Source organism: Colobus angolensis, unplaced genomic scaffold (assembly GCF_000951035.1).
Source record: "Colobus angolensis palliatus isolate OR3802 unplaced genomic scaffold, Cang.pa_1.0 Scaffold216, whole genome shotgun sequence".
Lineage (NCBI taxonomy): Eukaryota > Metazoa > Chordata > Mammalia > Primates > Cercopithecidae > Colobus > Colobus angolensis.
Genome location: NW_012115333.1, coordinates 1,202,815 through 1,214,634, shown reverse-complemented (window position 1 = coordinate 1,214,634; position 11,820 = coordinate 1,202,815). Strand labels below are relative to the sequence as shown.

At 39.3% G+C, this 11,820-nt stretch overlaps 1 protein-coding gene across 2 annotated transcripts in view; it reads right to left on the bottom strand.

Moving 5' to 3' along the window:
• The window catches only part of TEX11 (testis expressed 11), a 350,946-nt gene that overhangs the window by 82,045 nt on the left and 257,081 nt on the right, over positions 1–11,820 (bottom strand). For both annotated transcript variants that reach the window (XM_011943127.1, XM_011943129.1), the window contains 2 exons: positions 5,388–5,512; positions 583–668 (listed from right to left, as the gene is read on the bottom strand). In XM_011943127.1, coding sequence (XP_011798517.1) covers positions 583–668; positions 5,388–5,512 — 211 coding nt within the window. The remainder of the gene's footprint in view (positions 1–582; positions 669–5,387; positions 5,513–11,820) is intronic.

The window sequence follows — 11,820 nt, the reverse complement described above, 5'->3', positions numbered from 1 at the left end:
ATAACAAATTCTTAAATGGTTCCACAGTTTATAACATTGCTCAAAAACACTGGCTAGAACATCAGGTATGGTAAATTATATTTTTCTTTCTGTAAAGGAACTGGAACTGGCCTTTGGGTCTCAAACTGGGATCACTATTCTTTGAAGGGATCTGGCAGCATAATGGCAAACTGACAAAATAAAGTAGTTGGTAAAGTTTTAAAACCTAAAAAGCTTTAAAAAATACTATCTGTCCTGAATGATTTTTAAATATTTACCTTACTGAAGGGATGCAAGTATCTCAAGACTCCTCTGACTCTTTTATTTATGTGACTCCATTTCCCTTTTGGAAATGTGGCCTCAAGTGTAACTGACCAACAGGAGAACCACTCTAGAATCCTGCTGGTTTCTCATTTCTCACAGTGGCATTTTCTCAGTCATACCATTAAGTAATTATCAAGTCCCAACCTCACCCTCCTCTGCTTTGCTATTTTATGCAAAAGTTTCCTTGATCTCAACAGCACGATTTTGGCAAAGTTTATTGACCAAGAGCAAGATGAGCAGAGGAAATACTTTCTCTTCCACAGGATGTAGGTGACTTACTTTATAGCTATAAGAACTTGTTCCTGGTCTTCTGAATGTTGAGCTAAATATTCCAAAGCTTTTTCTGCCACAATTTGTTGTCCATTCTAAAAAGAACAAATATAATATGTTAAATTACATCTCAAAGTGATACTGCAAAATGTTATCTATATTCCTGTTCATTAAAGATAAGACAAATATCTAAACATGTTCCTTTTGTATTCTCAAAAAAGCTACTGCAAGATAGTAGAATGAAGATACAATTCACTGACAAAAACAGAACACATTTGCATTAGCCCCAGAAACCGAATCCTCCCTATTCGCAAACACTCAATACTTGCCAATACTACCCTTAGTCCACTAGGACTAATCTTATTGTGCTCTTTATCCCCCACTTATTAGCAGTAAACAAAAGAACCCCAGATTGTCAGGTCACCCTCATTTCCAGCACTCTATTCCCAAAAGTCTCCATATATCCTCTCTTCTGTCCTCTTTTTCTATTTCTCCCCCACTCCTCCAACCATTCCACTACGCTCTCTGAAATTCAGTCCACTCTCAGCAAAATCTCCTCTACCAGCAACCTCTTCCCTAAAAGTTTCCTCCACATTCTTGCTCTAATGGAAATCTAGGTTTCTGCCAAGGATGCTGCTTCCACTGAAGCCCTCTTAAGTGGTGGCTGTTTTTGCTCTCACTAGCTTACCCATAGGCCTGGAGATGGAGTAGGTGTCTTTCTTGCTCTTCATTGCCATTTAAAAATTATTCTCCCATTCTATTCCCTAAAATCCTCAACTTTGAATTTCCTATAACCAGACTATATCACCCACTACCCTTCATTGTTGCTGTGGCCTACTAGCTCCCAGGTCATTTCTTCTCATTTTTTGGTGACTTACTTATTGCTCAGTTATATTTTCCAAAAACTGCTCCTGTCTTAATTTTTGGCATTTTCTTTTTCTTTTTTCTGTCTTTTTTTTTTTTTTTTTTAAGTTAGATTCTTGCTCTTGTCACCCAGGCTGGAGTGCAATGGTATGATTTCGGCTCACTGCAACCTCCGCTTCCTGGGTTCAAGCGATTCTCCTGCCTCAGCCTCCTGAGTAGCTAGGATTACAGGCGCCCGCCACTATGCCCGACTAATTTTTGTAGTTTTTTTAGTGACGGGGTTTCACCATGTTGGTGAGGCTGGTCTCGAACTCCTGACCTCAGGTGATCCACCCGCCTCGGCCTCCCAAAGTGCTGGGATTACAGGCGTGAGCCACCACGCGCGACATATTTTAGGCATTTTCAATATATAGGTAGAGGATCCTCCCAATATTCTAGTTTCCTGGTTCCTGAAATTTTACTCTTAACAATTACCTTAGTCGTTCACTCCCATAGTCATTCACTAGACTCTGTCATTACTAACAATTGCAGTCATTTCATACTCTCAGTCAGGGCTAGGACTAGGGTGGGGCAGGGGAGGTGAGGGAAGCACCTAGGGTGAAAAATTTAAGGAGGCTCTCAGTGTTGTACAAGTACCAAGCCTTTACTTGTACCACCCAGAGAATAAGTTCCTCCTTAAGTTTTGTGCCCTAGGTGTCTCCCTCCCTCCCCCTAGTTCTCCACCCTAGTTCTTACTTTCACATATTCTACTTTCTGTCTACCGCCTCTTACCTTTCCAACTTGATACCTCTATTATCCTGACTCCAGCAATCCTTCAACTGCAGTAAGACCCCCAACCCACTGATGCCGCCAGTTTTTCACTGTCCCTCACCCCCTTGATGTTCTACTGCATATCCAGTTTAAATTCCATGGAGACTAATTATAACCACTCCCTTGTTCCTTGATTTTCCTGCCCTTCTTTTGCTTTATTGTATTCATCTGGCAAAACCCCAATTCTGATTAAGTCCAACTTTCTACTGATTTTGGTGCTTACATCCATTCAGCTGAATGTGGCCAGAAAAAAATACATACAACTACTTGTTTTATTTTAAAACTTCATCAAATAGCCTTAGTGCTACTGGCAAGCATATCACACTTCTGTAGTCATTCGCTTTCTTACTTTCCTGGATGAATAGTTAATACCTTATACCTTCTTCTCAACTCCCTAATACCTCCTCTCCTGAGCTCAGAATTTGAGACTGAGAATGGTTGAGAAGAAAAGGGGAACTAGCAAAGGAGAAAGAAAGAGTGACTCATGAGGTAGGATAAAAATAAGGATAATATGGTGTCTGGAAGCTGACTGTGTTTCAGGGAGGAAAGAGTGATCAACTGCATTGAATGTTGCTGGCAGGTCAAATACAATGAGGACTGAGAATTAACCACTGCAATTTACAATACAGAGGTCATTGGTGACCTTGACAAAAGCAGTTTTATTAGAGTGGTGGGGCAAACGCCTGATTAGAATAAGCTCAAGAGAGAATTGGAGATAGTAAATATAGACAAATCTTTAGAGGAGTTTAACTACAAAGGGAAGAAGAGAAATTGGGGAGTAGTTGGTGAGAGAAGCAAGGTCAAGAGGTTTTCTTCCTTTTTGTTTGTTTGATATGGGATAAATCATGTTCATATGCTGATGGGAATAAACCAGTAAGAGAATAAAAAGTTGACAAAATGAGTGAGAAAAAGGCAAGAGGTGACAGAAACAAGTGTGTAAGCTTAGAGACTGGCTTTAGGAAGGAACATGATAGCTCATCTATGGTGGCAGATGAGGAGGCAGACTATGTGGTGTGATTGCTGGTGTGTGAGTAGAGGTGGTAGTAGGAATCTGTGGAAGTTCTCTTCCTGACTGCTTCAGTTTTCAGAACCTAGAATATCCACATTTTCTCTTGGGAGGTGGGGGAATGAATTTTGTAAAGGATTTAAAGATAAGGTAGCTTATTTTAAAAGAAGAGAAAGCAATGTTTTGCCTGCTTAATACCCCACTCTCACTCCCTTGTCTAGACTCTCATTATTTTAAAACTGGATTATTATCACCGTCTCCCATTCTGTCCTACATATAATTTCTCCCCATTCATTTCCCCATGCACAACCCAAATTATTTTCCTAAAGCACTACTTTTACATAAATTACCATCAATATTTCTTATTGTTTAGAGAATAAAATGTATATATAATCTTGTCACAGCTACTTCTACTTTATCTCATACTCCTCCCCTATAGCATCAACATAATAATAAAAGTCATGGCGGGCGCAGTGGCTCACGCCTGTAATCCCGGCACTTTGGGAGGCTGAGGTGGGCAGATCACTTAAGGCCAGGAGTTCCAGACCAGCCTGGGCAACATGGTGAAACCTTGCCTCTACTAAAAATACAAAAATCAGCCAGGTGTGGTTGGCACACACCTGTAATCCCAGTTACTTGGGAGGCTGAGGCACAATAATCGCTTGAACCTGGGGGGCAGAGGCTACAGTGAGCTGAGATTACGCCACTGCACTCCAGCCTGGGTGACAGAGTGAGACTTTGTCCAAAAAAAAAATAAACAAATAAAAGCCACTATTACATCAGGTAAAACATCTGGAATGGTGGAAACATAAGCCCTCCATCACTTTAACCAAACACTGTGTCTCTCAAGCCAATCACATTCCTTTCTCCACGTCTTGTTTATACCATCCCTTCCTTTAAAAAACATTCTTACTTATGTAAATGCTACCCTTTCCAAAGCCGAACTTAAGGTTTCCTTCCACTGTAGAGACTTCCCAAATCAATTCTGGTTCTCAGTGCTCTCTTCCTACTCTGAATTTTGGTAACTTTTAACATATACATTAGCTATTTGGTCTTTATTCTATATACTTACATAGAATTCTATATTCTGTAGACTTACTTTCCTAATGCATGGCTTGTCTGTTCAAATTGACTCGTGAGATCCTGGAGGAACATATTTCTAGCATCTAGCCCAATATCTTGCCCAAAGTAGTTGCTAAATACAGTTTGAATCATATGTATTTTGATGTCAATGAGTAGGGTAATAGAACTCCTGAAGGAAGAAAAGTATTTGGCAGATGCAGATATGGAATGTATTTGTGAAGAATGGGGAAGAAGATGAAAGAGAGGAAACCCAAAGGCAATTATCTTTTTAAAGGAAGGTTTATAAATATACATTTGATGTAGAAAGCCGAAGAGAGCTGCTGGAAGAATTATGGAACTGTAGTTCTGATCAGAAAGATGGTTTTCCTATTTAAAGTAGTTTTAAAAAGAAGATAAACTTAACAGTTTATAAATCACATTTTCAGCCATCTTAATCAATCTTCGTAACAATCCTGGAGGTAGGTATTATCTTTATTTTGCAAAGGATGAAATTAAGACTTGAAGAAGTTAAGCACATATTAAATGGCAGAGCCAGTATTCAAACCTAATCTAAGAGCTCCACAGATGCTACTATGCTTTTCCTAATTCAATATATTAATAAAACCAGAATTCTGTAAGTAACAAACAGGGATACAATTATTTATCACTTCTAAACTAACATTGTTTTGTGGTTATGAACTCAAAGGATTCACAGAAATTCAAACCACTTTGTTTAAATTGATGAGAAAGATAAGTTTCTATATAGATAGCTATTTATTGAAATGGTATGGCATTTTGAATTTGGAGTTTCTTTTAAAAATTAATGTTTTGCTGTGTTTATTTTTATGTTGTTTTGAGCACAACTCTGTTACCTCACTGTTTCATTTACTTCAGTCTGCATTATAGCGAAATGAGAAGAAATAAAGCAGTTCTGCAACCAAGTCTGGCCTGAAAGTATGAGGCAAAACAAAGGGTAAAGGTCTCTCCTGTGTCTAACTGATAATGATTCTATTAATTGTCTTTCAAAATGGAAAAGGGATAAAAATCTAGTAGATGAATACATATGAATTACCTCTAGAGCAAACTGGGCAGCTAAACTTAGAAGCATGGTAGGTGAATCTCTCTTTGCAACTAGAGCATTATCTTCTGACTCTTCATCTGTTAATACATTCTCTAAAGTAATTATTGCCTGCAAAGCTGAAAAACAAGAAAACAATTACAAAATGATATACTCTAATAAAAGAAATTACATATCTATGGTTAATTATGCCACAATGAATTTGGAATTTATTTTAAGAACATTAATATCTTTAAAATATTAGTATTCTTAAAGTAATGTGAGTTGATAAACTTTCAAGGAGGACTCGAACACCAGAAAAATGCCCAACTGGGCAACTGCACTTCTGTGAATTTATCTTATGGATATATTTGCAAAAGTAAACAAATATATATAAGGATGTTCATCCAGCATTGTTTGTAAGAGTAAAATATGAAATCAGCCTAAATTCCATCATAATGAATGGGCTAAACACACTTTGGTACATCCATAATTTGAAATATAATACAGAATAAAATAAAAAATTGAGTAGCTGTGTGTTGTATCCCATTATATTCTTAAAGGTGGAATACGACAAGTTAAATGTGTGTACTATAGACAAATAAATATTTGTTCAAATTAATAATCAAAAAGAGAGATAAATGTAAACATAAAAATTCAATTAATCCAAAATAAAGCAGAAAAAAGGAAAAAGAACAAATGGGACAAACAGAAGATAATTAATAAGATGCTAAATTTAAATCTAAGTGTATCAATAACTATGCTAAATATAAATGACCAAATGACCAATTAAAAGGCAGAGATAGTAAGACTGAAAACAAAACAAAACACAACTTTTAAATATATGCCCCCTACAAGAAATACACTTGAAATATAAAAACAAAATTGATTGAAAGAAGAGGATGAGATAATATACACTAAAGTGAAGGTAATCAAAAGAAAGTTGGAGTGGCTATATTAATATAAGATAAAGCGAATTTCAGAGCAAAGAATATTATTGGCAATAAAAGGTTATTTCAAGACAATAAAGGAATCAGTTTATCATGAGGACATAACTCTAGATGCTTATGCACCCAATAAAATTTCAAAATATAAGAAGCAAAAGCTGGTAGAACTGCAAGAAGAAATGAACAAATCCACAGTTATAGTCAAAGATTTCAATATCCTCTCTCAATAACTGAGAGCACAGAAAATCAGCAAGGATTCAGTACACTTAACACTAAATCAACTTGGTATGACTAACATTTATAACACACTCAACCCGACACCAGCAAAATGTACATTCCTCTCAAGTGCACATGAAATATTTACGAAGAAAAACAACATTCTGGGCCCTAGAACAAGTCTCAATATATTTAAAAGGATTGAAGTCATACAAAGTATAATCTTTGACTACAATGAAATGAAATTAAAAATCAACAAAAGAATGTTCTCTGAAAAATCTGCAAATATTTGGAAAATAAGTAACACATCTAACTAATCCACAAGTTTAAAAAGGAATCAAAAGTTAAATTGGAAAGTATTTTGAACTGAATTAAAATGAAAACATCACATATCAAAATTTGTGTATTGTCACTAAAGCAGTAATTAGATGATAATTTGTAGCATTAACTGTCTAGATAGACCAGAATAAAGGTCTTAAATCAATGACTTCAGTGTTCACTTTTGGAAATAGGAAAAAGAAGAGCAAATGGAACTCAAAGAAAGCAGAAGAATGGATATGATAAAGATAAGAATGTAAATAAATTAAATAGAAATCAGATAAAAACAATAGAGGCCAAGGTAGGAGGATCGTTTGAGCCCTGGAGTTTGAGACCAGCCTGGGCAACATGGTGAGACCCTATCTCTACAAAAAAATTTCAAAATGAGCTAGGTGTAGTGGCATGCACCTGTGGTCCCAGCTACTCGGGAGGATGAGGCAGGAGGATAAACTGAGCCTGGGAGGCCAAGGCTGTAGTGAGTTGTGTTTGTTTTTTTTTGAGACTCTATCAAAAAAAACCCAAACCCAAAAACAACAACAACAACAACAAAAACTGATAGAAAAAAATTAGTAAAACCAAAAGCTGGGTTCTTCGAGAATATCAATAAAATTGACCTTCTACATTGATTGATCCTCTAGTTACACTGACCAGGAAGAAAAATACAGAAGACATAAATTACAAATATCAGGAATAAGAAAGGTGACACCACTGTAAGTTTTACATATGTTAAAAGGATAATATGGGGGATATTATGAACAACTTTAGGCCCATAATTTCAACAACTTAGATGAAACAAATTTTTGAAAGACACAAACCACCAAAGCTAAATCAATAAATAATAGATAACTTGAATAGCCCTGTATCTATTAAAGACATTTAATTTATAATTAAAAACCTTTCCATAAAGAAAACTCCAGTCCCAGATGGTTTCACTGGTGAAATCTACCAAAAACGTTTGAGGAAGAAATAATATCAATTCAACACAAACTCTTCCAGAAAACTGAAAAGGAGAATATACTTCCCAATTCATCCTATGAAGTCAGTATTACCCTGATAGCAAAACAAAAATCATTACAGGAATATAAAACTACAGACTAATTTCATTCATGAACACAGATACACATATTCTAAACAAACCATTAGCAAATCAAATTATATAAAAAGGAGTATACATCATGATCAAGTGGGGCTTGTTCCAGAAATACAGCATTGGTTTAACATTTGAAAATCAATTAATATAACTGACTATATTAACAAATTTTTTAAAAATTGATCATTTCAACAGATACAGAAAACCATACAACCAAATTCAACATCCATTCCTTATCCCTCCCACCACCAAATGGAACTCCCTCAACCTGATAAAGGATATCTGTGAAAAACCTACAGCTAACATATTTACTGGTAGAAGACTGAATGCTTTCCCCCTAAAATCAGGAAAAAGATAAGGATGTCCATTCTCATCAGTTTTATTCAAATTTTACTGAAGAATCTAACAAGAGCAACAAAGCAAGAAAAAAATAAATTGCACCCAGATTGAAAAAGAAGTGAAATTATCTTTACCCACAGGCAACATTATTGTCTATTTAGAAAATCTGATGGGGCTGGTGCAGTAGCTCATGCCTGTAATCCCAGCACTTTAGGAGGCCGAGGTGGGAGGATTCCTTGAGGCCAGGAGTTCGAGACCAGCCTGGCCAACGTGGTGAAACCCCATTTCTACTAAAAACACAAAAATTAGCCAGGCATGGTGGTGCATGCCTGTAATCCCAGTTTCTTGGGAGGCTGAGGTACGAGAATCGCTTGAACCCAGGAGGTGGAGATTGCAGTGAGCCGAGATCGCGCCACCACACTCCAGCCTGGGCGACAGAACAGGTCTCGAAACAGAACAGGTCTCAAAAACAAACAAACAAAACAAAACAAAAATAAAATAAAATCTAATGGAATCTACAGGGAAGGTACTGTACTGCAACTAAGAAGTGAGTTTACCAAAGTTGTAGGATATAAGATCAATATACAAGAAATCATTTTTATTTCTACATTTCACCAATATAAGCAATTGGACCCAGATTGGTTTAACAAAATAACCAAAATTTTTTTAAAATGCCATTTAAGATAGCATAAAATATAGTGTACTTAGGGATAAATCTGACAAAAGATGCACAAGACAGGTACAATGAAAAGTAGAAAACATTGCTGAGAGAAATTAAAGACCTAAATAAATGGAGGTATGTAAGTTACTCATGGTTTGGAAGACTCTGCAATGTTGTTAAATGTCAGTTATCCCCAAAGCTGATCTACAGATTCAATGTAATCCCAATCAAAATTCATTTATGCAAAACTTAAAATAATGATTCCAAAATTCATATGGATATACAAAGGCCTTGGAATTGTTTTGGCTATCCAAAACAATTAGAAAAGAGAACAAAGTTGGAGTTCAAATTTATTACATAGTTACACTAATAAAGACAGTATGGGAATAGTGTAAGGATGGATGAATAGAAGAATGGAATGGAATAGAGTCCAGAAAGAGATCCACACATATATGACGACTAATTTCTGATAAAGGCACAAAGGCAATTCAATCGAGAAAGAATAGTTTGTTAAACAAATGATGCTGGAACAACTGGATAGTCATGTGCAAAAAAATAAAAAAAAATTTCAATCCATACCTTGAGCCAAATACAAAAATTAACTAAAAATGGTTCATACACATAAATGTAAACCTAAAACTGTAAAATTTCTTGAAGAAAATATGAGACATTTTCTGTCACCTTGCACTAGGCAAAGATTTCTCAAATACAATGCCAAAAGCACAATCCATAAAAGAAGAAAAATAAATAGGACTATGTCAAAATTTAAAACTTCTGTTCATGAAAGATGGTGTTAATAAAAAGAAAAAATCTGCAAAATACATGTCTGATAAAGAGCTTGTGTCCACTAAACATCAACAAGATGGTGGAATAGGACTTTCCAGCGCTCATTCCCCACTAGAACATCAATTTGAACAACTATCCACACATGGAAATACCTCCACAAGAGCTAAGAAAACTAGATGAGAGATTTCAGCAGCTGGCTGTGGCACAGAAATAGAAAAGATGCACTGAAGAGTATAGAAACAACAGCTTCTTAATACCCATGTCACCCCTCCCCCAACCCCAGGCCATAAAGCATGAAGATAGATACCCTCCACTTAGGGGAAGAAGAGGAAAGTGGGCCGGGCGCGGTGGCTCAAGCCTGTAATCCCAGCACTTTGGGAGGCCGAGACGGGTGGATCACGAGGTCAGGAGATCGAGACCATCCTGGCTAACACCGTGAAACCCCGTCTCTACTAAAAACTACAAAAAACTAGCCGGGCAAGGTGGCGGCGCCTGTAGTCCCAGCTACCCGGGAGGCTGAGGCAGGAGAATGGCGTGAACCCGGGAGGCGGAGCTTGCAGTGAGCTGAGATCCGGCCACAGCACTCCAGCCTGGGTGACAGAGCGAGACTCTGTCTCAAAAAAAAAAAAAAAAAAAAAAAAAAAAAAAAAAAAAAGAAGAAGAGGAAAGTGAGTACTGGAATTTACCTCAGACCACAACAATGGGCTGGCGGCAGTAAAACTCATCACTGGGCAGGCTCCCATGGCCCCAGACTCCAGGTCATATCCTGCAGACCCAGCTCCAGACCTGCCCGAAGGACTTGGTCTCTAGGACTGCCACATCACCAGGCCAACCCCAGCAGATTCAGGCTCCAGACTGGCCCCAGAGCTGGACCAGACCCATTATCCCCAGGCTTTGGACCTGTTCCAGTGCCATAGCAGTCCTAACAGACTCAGGCTTTAGACGCAGCCTCCATCCCTAGGACGAGGCTGACATCAGTAGTTCCAGGCACCAGATTGCTGCCAGTAGGAAGCTGGATCCCCCATAGCCCCAGGCTTCAGGTCTGCCTCAGCAGTAGGCCAGCCCCACAGCCCTAGTCATCAAGTCAGCACCCATGGACCCAGCCTCTAGGCTGGTCCTTGTAGATATAGGACCCAGGCCTACTCAGTGCCAGGCCAGCCCCTGCAGTCCCCAGGATCCAGGCATACTCCAGGTTTTCAGACCACCTCAGAGCTAGGTCAGCCCACACAGCCCCAGGCTGCAGGCCTGCCCCAGTACCAGGTCTGTACCACTGGCCATAGGTACGAAGATGGCACTCATGAACACAGTCTTCACGCCTGCTTGTGTCACTCCACACTCCAGTGGAGCCAGGGTCCAAGTCTGCTCCAGCAGACCAAGGGTCCAAGCCAATTCAAATACACCCTAGGGCTGGGCTGTTCCCCATGGATCAAGGCTCCAGCACTTCCCCTATGCAGCCAGGTTCCAGGACAACTCCCGCAGCTCCAGGACCCAGGTCGGATCTCACAGACCTAGCCTCCAGGCTAGCACACACATACCCATCCTCCAGGCTGACCCCCACAGACCCAGGCCCCAGGCAGATCCCCACAGCCTCACACTCTAGGCCAGCCAGTATGTCTCCAAATAGCAATTTAGTACCCACAATCCCAGGTTTCAGGCCAGTCCTTATGGCCCGAGACTCCACATCTGCCCCAAAACCAGGCCAACTCCAGGCTCTAGGACTGTCTCAGTGGCCGCAAGCTCCAGTAGACCCAGGGTTCAGGTCTGCTGCAATAGGCCAAGGGTCTAGGACCACCCCAGGAGACCCAGGTGCCAGGCTAGCCCCCATGGACTGAGGCTCCAAAACCACTCCTACAAACCGAGGTTCCAGGCCAGCACCCATTGACCTAGGACTGAGGCCTGCCCTAGTCCTCAGGCTTGAGGCCCACCCCAGGGCCAGGCCAACCCCAACAGACTCAGGCTCCAGGCCTATCCTAGGGGACCTAGGCACAAGGGCCATTCCAGTACCTGGCTGGCTCTTGCAGATTCAGGCTCAAGGCCCACTTTAGTGTTTGGTCAGCCAATGGGGACCTAAACTTCAGGCCAGCCCCACTG